This window comes from Microcaecilia unicolor, chromosome 3 (genome assembly GCF_901765095.1).
Source record: "Microcaecilia unicolor chromosome 3, aMicUni1.1, whole genome shotgun sequence".
NCBI lineage: Eukaryota > Metazoa > Chordata > Amphibia > Gymnophiona > Siphonopidae > Microcaecilia > Microcaecilia unicolor.
Window position 1 is genome coordinate 107,256,225 of NC_044033.1, and position 17,872 is coordinate 107,274,096.

Genomic DNA, 17,872 nt, shown 5'->3' on the forward strand with positions numbered 1-17,872 from the left:
TTATTACTGGATCTTTCTCTAGCTGGCAAGGGCTCTGATTGGCTCGCTAGAGTCACAGTTTTTTTCTCAGTCTCCACCTGCTGGAAGGCGTGCACAACCCATCAGTCACATTCTGGGCTGGTCCAGAGGACTAAAGGAAAGCAAATTAGCAGGTAAGGCCTAATTTACCCTTATTTCAATTACAGCCAGAAGTCTTCGTATTGCATGAATAAGAGTCCATACTCCATACCACCACCTCCAAAGGGGCTTGACACTCTGAACATTCACTATGATTTTAGATTCTTCTAATTCTCACTTCTGCAGTATCTTAACCATACTAGTGATCTGGGAAACGTGGTCGAGGTATAATTTCTGAATAATTATTATGCATTGTCAAATGTGGGTATACTTCCACTATTGTACAGGTTCCCCCCATCCAGGAGGCAACCGCTGGTAGGCTAAGCGGCTCATTTTTGAAAGAGAAAAATGTCTAAAGAGTGTCTTAAAGCAGCATTTGCACATTTTTCTCACAAAAACATCCAAATCGTTATTTTCTAAACCTAATTTTCAGATGTTTTTCTATACTGTTCGTCTGCAGGGTGTCCAAATCTCAAGGTGGTGTGTCAGGGGCATGTTAAGAGCAGGATATGGACATTCCTAAGACTTGGACATTTTTCAGCCATAAGGGAACAAAACAAAAATATCCATGACTAAAACTAAGATGTTTTGAGCTAGACCTGTTTTTAGAATGAATAAGGCACAAAAAGGTGCCCTAAATGAACAGATGACCACTGGAGGGAATCAAGGATAACCTCCCCTTATTCCCCCAGTGTTCACGGACCCCCCCCCCCCCCCCACCCCCTAAAAATGTGATTAAAAACATTACTTACCAGCCTCTGTTCCAGCCTCAGATGTTATACTCAGGTCCATTAGAACAGCATGCAGGTTCCTGGAATAGTGTAGTGGTGGGTGCAGTGCACTGCAGACAGGTGGACCCAGGCCCATACACCCTCCTACCTGTTACACTTGTGGTGGAAACTGTGAGCCCTCCAAAATTCACCAGAAACCCACTGTACCCACATATGGAGCCCCCTTCGCCCATAAGGGCTATTGTAGTGGTATACAGGTGGGGGTAGTGGGTTTGGGAGGCTCAGCAGACAAGGTAAGGGAGCAGTGGTGAGATGTGTACCTGGGAGCATTTATTTGAAGCCCACTGCAGGTTCCCCTTGGGTGCCCCATTGCTCTCCTGGGATGTCTGTGTGGCCAGTCTTCTAAGAATGCTGTCTCCTCCTACATCCCAATGGCTTGATTTTGTTCGTTTTCCACTTGGACTACTTTTTTTTTTTGTGTGAAAATGGTCCAAAAAACAAAATGTGCAAAGCAGAACACTTTGTTTGAAATGGTATTTTCAAAATAACCTTTTTTCTTTTTTTTGAAAATGACCTTTTCTGTTCGGATTTTGGACATTTTATTCAAAACGTCCAAAGTCGGACTTAGACGTTATATTGAAATTGCCCCTCTAAGTGACCACACAAAAAATAATGTCCCATTAAGGCTTTTTTACCTTCAGGAAAGAATGCCTTTTCCATCAAATAACCAAGGGACTATGTAACATGCACAAAACCCAGGGTATCCAGTTCAACAGGGATTATAGTAACCTGTTGTCATGAAGCGTGCAGCCACCTGCCTGGGATTTCCCCGCGGCCACTTAGAGGGTCTATCCCTAGCACAGCTCAGGTCTGCCTGCACCTGCTGCTTGTGCTGTACACTAGTACCCTCCTCCCACCGACTGGGTCACAACCGCCTCTAGGCAAGTCTCGCACTCTCAAATTATCCCCAGTGATTTATAGGTTACTGGGGCAACACTCCCAGTGGTTCCATAGTTCCCAGAAAGCACTCACAGACCCATCACCCAAACCACCAGAATTCTTTGTCAGTCCAGAGAGAGAGTCAACAAACTAAACAGGTTTATTATCACACGAACAATGAACAAACAAAAATGTTCAATCAGCAAACAATAACAGGTAACTGAAATATGGATCAATTATAACACTAACTAAACATTTCTATACTGTCTAAACAGTACCTGGGAAGATCAGGACATATAACTGTTTACGTAGCCTCAGCAAAGAGATCTGTCTCTCTCTTCTCCCGGGCTGAAACTGAAGCAACAGCCAGCAACTGCTGGGTAATTTCAAACTCCAGGCCAATCAGAGCCCAGTCAACAAGTTTTAAAAGTATACTGCTCACAGTACTGTAGATTCACTTCTTCAGTGAGTGAAACTAAAAGAGGGCATTCAGTTTTCTATAACATCTTTAACATAAAACATGCACCACCTGCTGGCCAAACTACAGAAATGCACTTCTAAGTTTAATAAAGACAGTTTTACAAGTTTAAAACCTGTCACACCTGTAAAAAGGGCTGAGAAAAATTTGTCCTTGATGCCATAAAGATCACAAATTGTCTTATTGTTTGAATAATCTACAGTATCAATTTGGATGGGGCATCCCCTCCCATCTTCCTGGGCATCACTACAATTATCGCTATTGGGAAGTCAGTGATACAGTTTACAAAACCCTTGTTGGGGGACAGTCTTCCCATTAGACTAGGAGCCGTTGGCCAACAAGAGCCACTGGCATCCTGTAGTAGTGCCTGATCCACTAAAGCATATATAGGCTTGGTGTACTTGACAACTGTCAGTGGATTTGCGGAGAATAATCCTTTCATCCTTTCTCTGTCCAAGTTTCATTAAACCTGTCAAATTGATGAGGCTTGTTTCCTTTTGATTCTTCCCATTGTGGGGTTCCCTGTTCTGTTAAGGCTCTGGCATCTAAAGGGAAAGCCAACAAAGGAAGACTGGTATTTGAGGCCAGGGGTTTGTGAAGACACATCCAACAATCAGCAGCTTTAGTAACATCAATAACTTCTTTTAAAAACTTAATAACATATTATGTTCATGTATAGCCATAACTGGCACAGGAGTAAAGAGTAAAAAGAATTCAGCAATCATAACAAAAGCAATAATGGAAAAAACGCTTGAACTAACAATAGAAACTCTAAAAAAATTCAAGTTGTCCTCCTTCCTAGCATTAGGGAGGAGTTCCTCACAGCCCTTTAAATGTTCTTCTGGTTCCCACTTGTCTTCCTCAGGGGGGTAACCTTTCCAATGCACTCTATAGAAGGTTTTACCTCCTTCAACCTTAATATCAATGATGCTTTCTACTTCATACTTTTCTTCTTCATTATGTACTTTTGGGTCACAGTGTGTATAATCTTCCTAAGTAGGCTCAACGATCTTACTTTCCATCTTCGGATTTTTGGTCCTGCTTCTCAGCAGTTCTTCAGGATTTTGTTGTCTTACTTCACCTTTCTCTGAAGCTTTGACTAGCCAGCTTATTTTCGAAGGAGATCGCCGGCCATCTTCCGACACAAATCGGGAGATGGCCGGCCATCTCCTGAACCCGGCCAAATCGGTATAATCGAAAGCCGATTTTGGCCACCTTCAACTGCGTTCCGTCGCAGGGCCGGTGAAAGTTCAAGGGGGTGTTTCGGTAGGGTAGTAAAGGCGGGACAGGGGCGTGGTTTGAGATGGCCGGCTTCGCCCATAATGGAAAAAAAGAAAGCCGACCTTGACGAGCATTTGGCTGACTTTACTTGGTCCCTTTTTTTTCATGACCAAGCTTCAAAAAGGTGCCCCAACTGACCAAGTGACCACCGGAGGGAATCGGGGATGACCTCCACTTACTCCTCCAGTGGTCACCAACCCCCTCCCACCCAAAATAAATAGATATACTTTTTTGCCAGCCTCTATGCCAGCCTTAAATGTCATACCCAGCTCCCTGACAGCAGTATGCAGGTCCCTGGAGCAGTATTTAGTGGGTGCAGTGCACTTCAGGCAGGTGGACCCAGGCCCATCCCCCCCTACCTGTTACACTTGTGGTAGTAAATGTTAAGCCCTCCAAAACCCCCCAAAACCCACTGTACCCACATGTAGGTGCCCCCTTTCACCCCTAAGGGCTATGGTAATGGTGTACAATTGTGGGGAGTGGGTTTTGGGGGGGATTTGGGGGGCTGAGCACACAACGTAAGGGAGCTATGCATCTGGGAGCAATTTTTGAAGTCCACTGCAGTGCCCCCTAGGGTGCCCGGTTGTTGTACTGGCATGTGAGGGGGACTAGTGCACTACAAATGCTGGCCTCTTCCACGACCAAGTGGCTTGGATTTGGCCGGGTCTGAGATGGCCGGCTTCGGTTTCCATTATGGGCGAAAACCAAGCCAGCCATCTCAAACCCGGCGATCTCAACATTTGTGTCAAGATTTGGCTGGCCCCAACCGTATTATCGAAAAAAAAGATGGACGGCCATCTTTTTCGAAAATAGGGTTGGCTCCACCCATTTACGGAGCTGGAACTCTAACTTTCTGACAGTGAGAAGCTTGGATCCACATAGAAAGTCCGTCACACTTTACTGCTGTATATGTAGCCAGAAGTACTTGATAAGGCCCTCTCCATCTTGGCTCAAGGCAATTCTTTCTGTGGAACACTTTCACATAGACCCAACCACCGAGCTGGAACTGGTAGCATGGTTTCTTGGCTTTATCAGGAAGAGCAGCAACAATCTGCGAATGATAAGATTGTATCATATGGATTAGATGTTTGCAGTAAGACATACATTCAGTATGTTTCAATAAATTCAAATCTGGCAGCACGAATACAGAGGGAAATGCTTTCATAAGTCTTCCAGTAACTATCTCATGAGGTGTCGATCCTTTCTTCCTATTAGGTGTATTTCATAAGCTCATGAGAGCTAATGGCAAACTTTGAACCCAATTTAGTCCTGTTTCCTGCTGTGTTTTAGCTATCTTTGTCTTTAATATTCCATTTGTTCTTTCCACTTTTCCTGAACTCTGGAGGTGATAAGAGGTGTGGAACTGATGCTTTATACCCAAAGCTTTCACTTGTTGCACTACCTGCGAACTGAAAGAAATACCATTATCACTGGAGAACCAAATAGGAATGCCCCAGGAAGGAATAAAATGTTGTTTCTTGGCTACTGTAACTGCAGCAGTCTTGTGGCAAAAAAAACGCTTCAGTCCATCCTGAGAATAAGCACACAGTTACTAATACTAAAATCCTTGACATTTGGGCAGCTAGATAAAATCCATCAGCAAATTCATAAAAGGTTCTAATGGTACAGGCTTGTATCCTTGGCTGGTCTATTATGCTGTTTACAGACCAGGAAGTAGCACATATGTCTTCTTCAATTTTAGCAAATTTGGGGTTGTACCAATCTTGGGAAAATTTATCCATCATTTCTCCTCTGTTAATGTGTACCTGGCTATGGTACATGGAGGCACCATGCAGGAGCAGGGCATCAGGGAGAACTACATGGTCTGTGTGGGTCTTCCAAAACCCATCAGAATGCAAAGTGCATCCAGCCTGTCTCCAAGAATCAGTTTCCAACTGTGACACCTCCACTTGGGCTTGAATAGCAGTCTGTAAGGGAGGCAAAGGAGACAGCAACTCTAGGTACAGTGAAGGCATAGTATGACATTCACCTAAAGCAGCATGGTCAGCAAAAGAATTTCCCCACGGTACTTCAGTATGGGCTTTAGAATGGCCCTCACATTAAACAATAGCATTTTCATTTGGATACGAAATAGCTTTCAACAAGGCAGAAACACAGGGGGCATTATGTATTGGTTTCCCCGAAGATATAGGAAAATAGTTTTTTTTACATTTTCCCAGTCTTGAGGAACTCCATATGCACAATGACTATCGGTATATATGGGAACAACTGTCAGTAGCAATTTCACAAGCATGTGTAAGGCAACAAGTTCAGCAATTTGAGCACTATAAACATCTGATAATGGAGCACTTTCTACTATATCTGAAAGGGGACAAACAGCATATCCATCCCTTAGTTGCCTTTGGTTGTCTGAGACAAGAACCATCCACAAAGAACTCAGTGTGGATTGTGCAATGGAGTTTCTTGCAAATCAGGTTGTGGTTTATTATTCATTTCAACAAGTTGGAGACATTCATGGGGCTCCCCTTCATCAGGGAGTTGGAAGCAAGGTTGCAGGGTTAAGAGCGGTACACCTCTGAACAATAACATGTTGTTGAGAAAGAAGTCGCTCATACTGAGTCTGTCTAGCCATAGAAAAATGCTGGGTCTTAGCATGATTAAGGAGTGCCTCTGTGACACTTTGAACCTTCAAAATGAGATGTGACTGCAGCACTATGTTCTCTGACAAAGACAATAAAAGAGCCCATTAACAAATGCTGGAACAGCATTCTCTAAAGCATTGTCAATTCCAGAATATTTCTTAAACTCAGTTGCCAGCCGGTCCCAATATTTTGAGGGGCCTTCTTCAGGTTTTGTTGGCATGCATTAATTCTACTCCAGTCAGCCTTTGTTTTATATATTTTGGTAACTTTAGTTACTACATCATTACATTTAGCCTTAAATTCATCTAGGCTGTCATCCTCTGTGTAATCAATATTTGGATCTTCTGTGTACCATTTGGCTTCCTTAAGGAGTTTACTCAGTTTAGTGACCACTGCTCTTAAACAGGCGGATATCCTTTGGCAATAGAATCAAGGGCAGCACTGTAGTAAGCAGTTGGCCTTGCTTACCACTTGGCTTCCCTATGGAGTTTACTCAATTTAGTATCACGAAGAAAAGCTCTCAAGAGATGGTTGACATCAGTGTAAGTGGGATTATAGCCATCAAATACACTATGCAGTTCTTTTTGCCACTTTACCGGATCTTTCTCAATATCAGGAAAATCTTTGACTGTGGCTCTAATCTCAGACATTCCAAGGGACTTGGGACTCTCATTAACTTATCTTGTTCCCCAGGCAACATAAGAACATAACAATAGCCATACTGCTTCCAACAGTGTCCAATCCAGGTCACAAGAACCTGTCAGAAACCCAATTAGCAGCAACATTCTATGCTACCAATCCCAGGGCAAGCAGTGGCTTCCCCCATGTCCATCTCAATAACAGACTATGAATTTTTCCTCCAGGAACTTGTCCAAACCTTTTTTAAACCCAGAAACGCTAACCTCTGTTACCACACCCTCTGGCAGCGAGTTCCAGAGCTTAACTATTCTTTGAGTGAAAACTATATTTCAAAAACACTGCAAAATATTACAAAATAATCTGATCTTTATGTCCAGAATACCTGAGGTGCAAGTTTCATCCAGCTCTCTGTAGGGCAGCCAGTAAAAATGGCACCGGCATCCCATATGTATTTAAATTTGATCATTTTACCTCATTCAGCCAATCTCATGATCACAGATCAGAGTCATCCACTCAATTTCAAGATTTAATCCTCACGGCATAACAGTGTTTAAGCTCAAGCACTAAGAACAAGACCCCCATTATATATGTGATGTTTTAGAAAAATTCTCAACCCCTACCCCACCACAAGGGAGGTCAAAACAGAGTAACAAGTCTGCCACTAACCCAAATTCTGTACTTGAAAAACAGCCCGTGTGCTTTTTCCCATTTCACCTCTAATCTCTTCCTTATTGCAGTAAGTTTCTTCATCTTGTAACTATGTTGCAATGTGCCTCTCCACACTTGCAGAGATGGGAATAAGTTCTCTATTTTCAAAATGGAAATGTGTGTATACTTTTGCTTTTAAAATTCAGTGGTACCCACACAGGGAATAGAATGCACATACTGTTTATGCATGTGCTCAGTTATAATTATTAGCAGCTTTAATAGGATTATTCTATTACACCTTCTATAGCAGACTAATTTCATAGGAGTTATGCCTTATTATTATTTTAGTTTTCAACAATTTTTATTGATGACCTGGCATATTATGCAATCCTCATCCAACAAGTATAATAAACCATCCACACATCCTGAGGATAACCGTGTTCAACAAGTTCATCATCTATTTTTTCATTTAAACCCCAGTAACTCCCACCTCATCCAATCCCCTAACTTCCTCTTCCCACCATAAGGCATAAACAAAAACACATCATTATAATCATTTTAAGTTTAACCATTATTATTACCATATATACCATTATAAATGACCTAGAGATGGGAATAACTAGTGAGGTAATTAAATTCGCCGATGACACAAAATTATTCAGGGTCGTCAAGTCGCAGGAGGAATGTGAACGATTACAGGAGGACCTTGCGAGACTGGGAAAATGGGCGTGCAAGTGGCAGATGAAGTTCAATGTTGACAAGTGCAAAGTGATGCATGTGGGTAAGAGGAACCCGAATTATAGCTACGTCTTGCAAGGTTCCGCGTTAGGAGTTACGGATCAAGAAAGGGATCTGGGTGTCGTCGTCGATGATACGCTGAAACCTTCTGCTCAGTGTGCTGCTGCGGCTAGGAAAGCGAATAGAATGTTGGGTGTTATTAGGAAGGGTATGGAGTCCAGGTGTGCGGATGTTATAATGCCGTTGTATCGCTCCATGGTGCGACCGCACCTGGAGTATTGTGTTCAGTACTGGTCTCCGTATCTCAAAAAAGATATAGTAGAATTGGAAAAGGTACAGCGAAGGGCGACGAAAATGATAGTGGGGATGGGACGACTTTCCTATGAAGAGAGGCTGAGAAGGCTAGGGCTTTTCAGCTTGGAGAAGAGACGGCTGAGGGGAGATATGATAGAAGTGTATAAAATAATGAGTGGAATGGATCGGGTGGATGTGAAGCGACTGTTCACGCTATCCAAAAATACTAGGACTAGAGGGCATGAGTTGAAGCTACAGTGTGGTAAATTTAAAACAAATCGGAGAAAATTTTTCTTCACCCAACGTGTAATTAGACTCTGGAATTCGTTGCCGGAGAACGTGGTACGGGCGGTTAGCTTGACGGAGTTTAAAAAGGGGTTAGATAGATTCCTAAAGGACAAGTCCATAGACCGCTATTAAATGGACTTTGAAAAATTCCGCATTTTTAGGTATAACTTGTCTGGAATGTTTTTACGTTTGGGGAGCGTGCCAGGTGCCCTTGACCTGGATTGGCCACTGTCGGTGACAGGATGCTGGGCTAGATGGACCTTTGGTCTTTCCCAGTATGGCACTACTTATGTACTTATGTACTTATGTACTTATACATTGTGCTCAGTTACTACAATTATTATTATTTATTACATTTGTACCCTGCGTTTTCCCACATAATGCATGCTCAATGCGGCTTACATAGTAATTTGAAATACAAAGTCATATAATAGAAATTTCAAAACATTATAAGTTGAGCTTGATAGTGTATGATTAGGATAAGAGAGGGTAGACAGGATAGGATAGTATAATTTGGGAGAAAAGGGGTAAGGAGGGATAAAATAAAGGGGAGATGGAGAAGAGAAGGATGGGATGAGTAGAGGGGGAATGGGGAATTATCATTCCTTATACAAGAAAATACAAGCTGTAGCTCTAAAACATTCACAGTAGCTCATGTGCAATTATATTTTTTGATAAAGAGAAAAGCCCTCAGAAACCTATGACACTCGGTCTTAGGTTTAAAACACTGTTACTAAGTTTGTGACATTGTATACAGTGTTCAGTTTCTATCATAGGGCAAAAACTCTTATTTCATTTGAAGAAGCACTTAACTTTTATGGTCAAGCAATCAGGAAGTTTCATTTAAGCACATTTAGTTTCAGCAGCACCTTGCCATTGCCAATCCAGTGCTTCAAAAGCACAAGTAAGAGTTTTTGCCCTATGATAGAAACTAAACACTGTATACAACATCACAAACTTAGTAACAGTGTTTTAAACCTAAGACCGAGTGTCACAGGTTTCTGAGGGCTTTTCTCTTTATCAAAAAATATAATTGCACATGAGCTACTGTGAATGTTTTAGAGCTAGAGCTTGTATTTTCTTGTATTAGTTTACCAGTGCTCTAGCTATTACTGCAATTGTGAGAATTATCATTCATTCCTTCCAACCAAGATTAAGGCCAAACTCCCCCAGTTTACCACTATATTGAAAGATCTGACTGCTGGTTCCAATCACAACATTCCACAATCAGCTTCTTTCAATTAACCCTATTCATTATCCCTAACCTTATTATTTTAATATACCGCGTTTCAAAGCAAACTGCAATAACAAAGTGGTTTACAATTTTAAAATAAAACAAAAAAAGGAAAGGAACTCCATTAGAATGATAGGATAACACTCAATAGATAGGAACAAGACTCAATCACAAAACAGAAGAATCAAATATTGCACTTATAAGACAGACAACACAAACCCTAGTAAGGGCAAACAAATATACTAAAAACTAACGAGAAGGAGTCAGGTAACCAGACTACAACACTGCCATCACGCTGCAGAAGAAAAGGCCTCGCAAAAGAGAAATGTTTTCAGAGCAGACTTAAATCTTACTTTGTTTCCCTTAGGATCTGGGAGAGAGCATGTCTCCTGCTAAAGAGAAAAAGAAAGATGTAAATGTGGAAAGCAAATCTGCTTGGGATGTGACTGCTCAAACCTTTCAAGGTACAGTTGAGATATCAGCCTTTCATAATGGCCAGAGCCAGAGCTGGTGAAAAAGGAGGGCTAGATAGGTGACCAAGCAGGGCACTAGCACTCCATGCCACAGCTATAATAGCAGGAGCTGTCTGAAATCTCATTTAGCTCAAGTTCCATTTTATTAAGTGAAACCTATTTATTAGTAACTTGGGTTAACAGTAAAATAACCCTTTTTAATGGTAGCCCACATTGATAACTTTCCCCCTTAATCTTTCCTGAATTAGAGTATGGGGAAAACCTTGGCTATTAAGCAATACATTGTAAAATTGTGTCCTCTAGAAAAGATGAAATTTATATTGAAATAAAGGATATTAATTTCTTATACATTGTGCACATAATTTTAGATGTAGAGGTGGATGGACGGATGAGCCACAGAGTTTTTAAAAGCCCAAGGTTCTTAGAAAGTCGTTTGGGAGCACCAACTCCTAGGGAGATTTCAGCTTCAGTGCTGCAGGTTCAGCAGTCAGAGGTAAGAGAAGCTCTTTTGGGAAGGTCCACTGCTCTAACTGATCAGTAATGAATGTTCAGTCACTTCTGCATGGTGGCACTGCATGATTGGCTTATTACTTGGTCTGGTGAAACATCTGGGGTCAGTTCTCAATGGTGCATTTAAATTAATACATTTGTTCAGTACCACTACATCGATAGCCAGTGACACTGAATATACATGTTATGCAGTCACTACTGCCACAGCAATACATTTAATTTAGGCTTACTATGTAGCAGGCCTAATCTGAACATATAGGGGGCAATTCTGTAATTGGGCTGCACAAGTTGGGTGCACTAATGCCATGCACTGAGCACTAACCCCTGAATTCTGTGTGGGTCACCCAAAGTTGGGGGCCAAATTTGCGCTCAGAGCCCAGATTCAGGCATAATCTAATTAATCAGTTGGGTGCTAACAGCTAATTCTCTGAGTACAACAGGCCATGTTATTCTCACATGTGGGTGACGTCATCAGCGTCACCCAATGTGAAACGCTTTACAGTGTACTACTACTTTAAGAGCACGCAACAGTATCCCCACTGCACATGTGCGAGTGCCTTCCTGCCCGCCATAAGAGTGTAGAACTATCAGCCTCTCTTCATCCTCAGTGAGGAGAGAACATGCTGCTCGTGACTCCTCACAGCATCTGGTATCTGATTACTTTTTGAGCTTTTTGTGCCTTCCCTGTGGGTTTTTTTCCTGCCTCATTTTGTATTTTTCCCTGTTGGGACTCTTTTCTTCCTTACCCTTAGAAGTTTTAGTTATTTTTCCCCACTTTTAAGTTTTTTTTTCTTTTTTCTCGGGCTTACTAGGCCCTCTTAGGCCTAAGCTTCAGTTGGGATTTTCCCTACTTTTTTCTCAGTGATTTGCACCTTTTTCTGTCACCATCAAGTTGTTTCATTTGGTCACAACTGTTTTTCCTTCCATGTCATTGAAAGTTCCCAGTGGCTTCAAGCGCTGTGCTTGGTGCAATTGGACCATCTCTGGAACTGACACCCATTCCTGGTGTCTCCAGTCTTTGGGGCTAGACCGCAACTGTACCAACTGTATTCTTGGCCTGTATATGCAGAAAAGAACACAGTTGTCCAGAGAGGCTCAAAGAGAGAAGATTTTTGGAGCCAGGTTCGAATCGTCGACATCAACATCGACACTTTTACTGGTATCTGGTGCATCAGTCTTCATGGCTGCTAGACCCATATCTGATACTGGGAGTGAGCGTGCATCAAGCAGGTCTCCACCTGCCTCGGGGCCAGCCAATGTGCAGGGCTGCTGGGCTGGTCATCATCGGACCCAGCACCAAGGACACGTGAGGATTCTACGTTGTCCTTGTCGGCTCAAAGGAGTGTCAATGCTCAGCATCGGGCGAAGGCCAAGTAGCATAAGCATCGATCCCCCTTGACACATGGTGATGGGAGCACCAGGGCACTGAGGGATCCAGTACCTGAGAAACGTCTGCATAGGGAGGAGTGCTCCCCCTCCATTGAGGAGGTGCCGATGTGGGGGTCTCCATACAGCCGGAACCAGGTACCTGAGTCGACCCCGGCAGTTCAGCAGGCTGTCCCTGTTCCGACACCCCAGCATTTTCCGATTTCAATCCTCAATGAGTACATCCAGGCCATGATCCAGGAGCACTTGGCAGGGATATGCCAGCAGAGTTCATTGGCATCAGGGTTGTTTGTGCCAGCTTTGCCTCTACCTACTGTCTCACAAGTCCCTCAGCCTGTGGTGAGGTCACCGACGCCAGTGCTGTATGCTGTACTGGCATCCACAGCTGCCTATCCTGGAGGCTTCGCTGGAGTCGAGGATGGAACCTGCATCTTGAAGTCATTCCAGGCCAGCACCAAGTTTCTCCTCAAGGCAAGCTCAGTCTCAGCCCTCCGATGAGGAGTTCTTTGCTGACACCAATACAGAGCGCTCATGGGCGTTTGATGTAAATCCAAGGTACTTCTCGGAGGAAGAGTCCTATGGTATCCCATCACATCCCTTCACCTGAAAGCCTATCCTTCCCAGCTTTTGTGAGGGAAATGGTGGCTATTCTCATTCATTTGGAGATGAAGCCCGAGCCCAGGGCTGAGATGTTTGAGATCCTGGATTACAACTCTCCTTTTAGTGAGGCCATGTCTGTCCTGCTTCACAAGATCTTGCGTGATGTTCAGGTGAAGAACTGGGAGTCAGTCCCTGTCTTCCCTAAGAAAATTGATACCATGTATTGGATCCAGAGTTCCCCTGGGTTTAATAAGCAACAGTTGTCTCATCATTCCCTGATGGTGGAATCTGCACTTCAATGAGCCAGAAGATCCAGAGACTTTGCTTCGGCGTCCCCAGGCAGAGAAGCTTGAACTCTGGATTCCTTTGGGCAGAAGATGTATCAGGCTTCAATGCACATCTCTCATATACAGTCATACCGGCTCTACACGAGCCTCTACTTGCGGAACCTGGTGCACAGTATGACTGATTTGGCAGATTCACACCAGAACAGGTCGAATCACGTCGCCAGCTGGCCAAACAGCAGAAGGCATATCGTAAATTCTTGGCCAGAGGCACTTATGATACTTTTGATATGCCCATGACCCATTATTGGAGGGTATCAAGAAGTTTTCTAAGGCCTTCCTGATTGTTGAGGTCACAGGCATTATCTCTGTGGAGTGTGAGGTTCCTGATGCTGGTTTTTTGGTTGGAACAAAAATATCCCACTCTATAAACCACTGGTAGTACTAAACACTATTGCCTATGCAAACCAGGGTTACTTCAACTTGAGCTCTACTACTCTCAAGGATATTTTATTTATCACATTTGTATCCCACCTTTTCCCACTGATAGCAGGCTCAAAGTGGCTTACAAAAATATTGTAGTAAGTTACAATGCAAGAAGTACAATTTTTCAAATTTAGCAGAATAAAAAATAACAGTTCCATATCATCATGCTGATCAATCCATAGACTGGTGGGTTGTGTCCATCTACCAGCAGGTGGAGATAGAGAGCAATCCTTTTGCCTCCCTATATGTGGTCATGTGCTGCCGGAAACTCCTCAGTATGTTCTCTATCTCAGCAGGTGGTGGTCACACACAGCAGCAGCTCTGGCTAGGCCTCCAAGCCTAATTTTTAGGTTTTGTTGAGTGCCTGGGGTTGAGGGCTCTTCTTGAGCAAGTGCAAACCTGGTGGCGCCAGGTCCCTCCTTTTCTCCCCCCTCCCGCTGGCTCCGTTAAAAAAAAAAAAAAAAAAAATTTTGGACGTCCTTAAGGGCGTTTATTTCGACGTTTATTTAAACGTTTATTGCAGCTACTCACTGGGACACCAGGTCGTTACAGCTCGGAGCGAGAAGCAGGTAATTTTTACCTTTTTATAGCGGGCAGGGGGTTCCCCGATTGATTTCCACGTGGCCTATGGCGTCGGAGGGCGAGGGCGCGAAGAATCGCTCCCCGGACCGCGTGTGCGCTTCTAGCGGGGATGCGGGGGTTTTAAAGTCTGATTCGCCCTTGTTGGGTGTCAGTTTGGAGGCCGGTCAGTGTCCCGGGTCTTCCTCTGGCGCAGCGGTTTTTCCCGCCATAAACGCCCATCCCCCGCTGCTCGCCTCCGCCATCTTGGCCGGCCACTCTGCTCGGACGGCTTCTTCTTGGGCCGCCCTTGAGCTGGGAGACGTTCATGCCATGGCCGCCCTTGATTTGGGCGATGGCAAAAAAGTGGCTAAAGTTAAGCGCCGTTCTTCCCGCGCGGCTCCTTCGCGGAGTGTCGCGCCGGACGCCATCTTGGATGCGCAGCATGTTGCTCCCCCGCTCTTGCGAGCGCCGGTTGAGGGTGCGTCTAGGGCTGTGGCCCAGGCTGCTGAAATACACAGTCTGGGGGGTTTCTCCCCCGAGTTTATTTTGCTGCTGCATCAGGCTTTCCTTATGCAAAACGCTGCCCATTCTCCCTTGTCTGATATCGGGGTTGAGGCCCCCGGAAGTAAACGCCCTTGGGTGGATTCCCAGGTTAGAGGACGCTGTTTCCTCTGATGTAGATGAGGGCAGCGTATCTGAGTTCTCCCAACGGTCCTTTGGGGATTCCTTGGAGGAGACGGATTCCCGCTCGGATGGAGCGGATGACCCCTCTGCAGCGCGGATCTTTCGCTCAGAGGATTTGCCCAACCTGTTACTGCAGGCCATGAGCATTTTGAAGATTTCCTCGCCAGAGGACGTCTCTCCCTCAGCCCCTGTTGGCTCTGCCATTATGCTGGGGACGAAGCGCCTGCCTAGAACCTTCCACGTGCATGATGCCATGCACACCTTAATTTCGGCTCAATGGGATGTCCCGGAAGCGAGCCTCAAAGTGGCTAGGGCTATGTCCCGCCTCTATCCTTTGTCTGAAAGTGAACGTGAGGCCTTTCTTTGGCCTACCGTGGATTCTTTAATCACTGCGGTGACTAAGAAGACGGCGTTGCTGGTGGAAGGTGGCACGGCCCTAAAGGACGCCCAAGACAGAAGATTGGAAGCGGCTTTAAGGTCGTCCTTCGAGGCGGCTGCCTTAAGTTTGCAGGCCTCAGTTTGCGGCTCCTATGTGGCCAGGGCGTGCCTGACGATGGTGCAGCGGGCTTCCCCCTCGGATCCTTCCTTGAGGGCTGACTGGCCGGCCCTGGAATCGGGCTTGGCTTATTTGGCAGACTTACTGTATGATGTCTTGAGAGCCTCGGCTAAAGGCATGGCTCAGACAGTCTCTGCGCGGCGCTGGCTTTGGCTGAAACATTGGTCTGCGGACCACGCCTCTAAGTCCCGCCTGGCTAAGTTGCCTTTTAAAGGCAAGCTGCTCTTTGGGGTCGAGCTGGATAAAATCGTGACCGATCTCGGCACGTCTAAGGGCAAGAGGTTACCAGAGGTCAGGGCTCGGGCCAGTGCTCGCCCCGGTATCTCCAGAGGACGGTTTCAAGAAGCCCGTCGGTACCGCCCGGGCAAGTCGGGCTCCTCTGCCCCCTCTTCCTTCAAAAGGAACTTCTCCCCCAAGCAGCATTCCTTTCGCAGAGACCGCCGTCCCGGAGGTACGCCCTCCGGTCCTCCCCCAGGGTCTCGTACCCAGTGACGGGGTCCTGGTCCATGGCCCAGTGCAGATTGGAGGACGCCTGTCCTCGTTTCTGGGCGAGTGGACCAAAGTAACTTCAGACGCTTGGGTGCTGGAAGTCATCAGAGACGGCTACAAGTTAGAGTTCTGCTGACCCTTAAGAGACGGGTTTGTACTCTCTCCCTGCAAGTCTCCGGTCAAAGCTGTGGCAGTGCAGCAGACCTTGGACAACCTGATCCGCCTGGGTGCGGTCGTTCCGGTGCCAGAAAATCAGACTGGCAAGGGACGTTACTCCATTTACTTTGTGGTACCAAAGAAAGGAGGTTCTGTCCGGCCTATCCTCGACCTCAAAGGGGTCAATCGGGCCTTGAAAGTGCGGCACTTTCGCATGGAGACTCTCCGCTCTGTTATAGCGGCAGTGAAGGCAGGAGAGTTCTTGGCTTCCTTGGTCATCAAGGAAGCGTACCTGCATATTCCCATCTGGCCTCCTCATCAACGCTTTCTGCGTTTTGCAGTCCTGGGCCGACACTTCCAGTTCAGAGCCCTCCCTTTCGGGTTGGCTACTGCTCCGCGGACCTTCTCCAAAGTAATGGTGGTCATCGTGGCCTTCCTGCGAAAGGAAGGAGTACAAGTCCATCCTTATCTGGACGACTGGTTGATCCGAGCCCACTCTTATGCAGAGTGCGGCAAAGCTGTGGACCGGGTGGTTGCTCTTTTGAGCTCCCTGGGGTGGATCATCAACTGGAAGAAGAGCCAGCTGCGCCCGACTCAGTCCCTGGAGTATCTGGGATTTCAATTCAACACCCAAGTGGGCAGAGTGTTCCTGCCAGACAATCGGATTGTCAAGCTTCAGGCTCATGTGGACCAGTTCCTAGTAGCCTCTCCTCTTCGGGCTTGGGACTATGTGCAGCTGTTGGGCTCTATGACGGCCACGATGGAAGTAGTGCCCTGGGCCAGGGCTCATATGAGACCACTACAACACTCTCTGCTGCAGCGCTGGACTCCGATGTCGGAGGATTATGCTGTGCGCCTTCCCTTGGACCCAGCAGTGCGCAAGGCGCTGAGCTGGTGGATGCAGACAGACAAGTTGTCTGCAGGAATGCCTCTGGTGACCCCGGAGTGGATTGTCGTCACGACGGATGCCTCTTTGTCGGGCTGGGGAGCCCACTGCTTGGGAAGGACAGCGCAGGGGCTCTGGTCTCCTGCAGAGGCAAAGTGGTCTATCAACCTCCTGGAACTCAGAGCCATTCGGTTGGCGCTTTTGGAGTTCATTCCGGTACTGGCGTTGAAGCCAGTACTGGTCCTGTCGGACAATGCCACGGCTGTGGCCTATGTCAACCGCCAGGGAGGTACCAAGAGCGCCCCTCTAGCCAAGGAGGCCATGAATCTATGCCAGTGGGCGGAAGCGAACCTGGAACAGCTGTCAGCGGCCCACATTGCCGGAGTCATGAATGTCAAGGCGGACTTTCTCAGTCGCCATACCTTGGAGCCCGGAGAGTGGCAGCTATCTGCTCAGGCGTTCTTCGACATCACAAAGCGCTGGGGCCAGCCGAGCCTAGATCTGATGGCGTCATCGGCCAATTGCCAAGTGCCGCGCTTTTTCAGCAGAGGACGGGACCCTCGATCCCTGGGAGTAGATGCTCTTCTCCAACAGTGGCCGACACAAGAGCTTCTCTATGTGTTCCCGCCCTGACCCGTGTTGGGCAGGGTGCTAGACCGGGTGGCAAAGCATCCGGGCCGGATAATCCTGGTGGGTCCGGACTGGCCCAGACGTCCCTGGTATGCGGACTTGATCAGGCTCTCAGTCGACGATCCTCTGCGGCTGCCAGTGGAGCAGGGCCTGTTACATCAGGGTCCCGTGGTGATGGAGG

At 46.1% G+C, this 17,872-nt stretch overlaps 1 protein-coding gene across 3 annotated transcripts in view; it reads left to right on the plus strand.

Moving 5' to 3' along the window:
• Window positions 1-17,872, plus strand: part of DZANK1 (double zinc ribbon and ankyrin repeat domains 1) — a 179,695-nt gene that overhangs the window by 24,016 nt on the left and 137,807 nt on the right. For all 3 annotated transcript variants that reach the window (XM_030196241.1, XM_030196243.1, XM_030196242.1), the window contains 2 exons: window positions 10,358-10,454; window positions 10,832-10,956. In XM_030196241.1, the coding sequence (XP_030052101.1) occupies window positions 10,358-10,454; window positions 10,832-10,956 (222 nt within the window). The remainder of the gene's footprint in view (window positions 1-10,357; window positions 10,455-10,831; window positions 10,957-17,872) is intronic.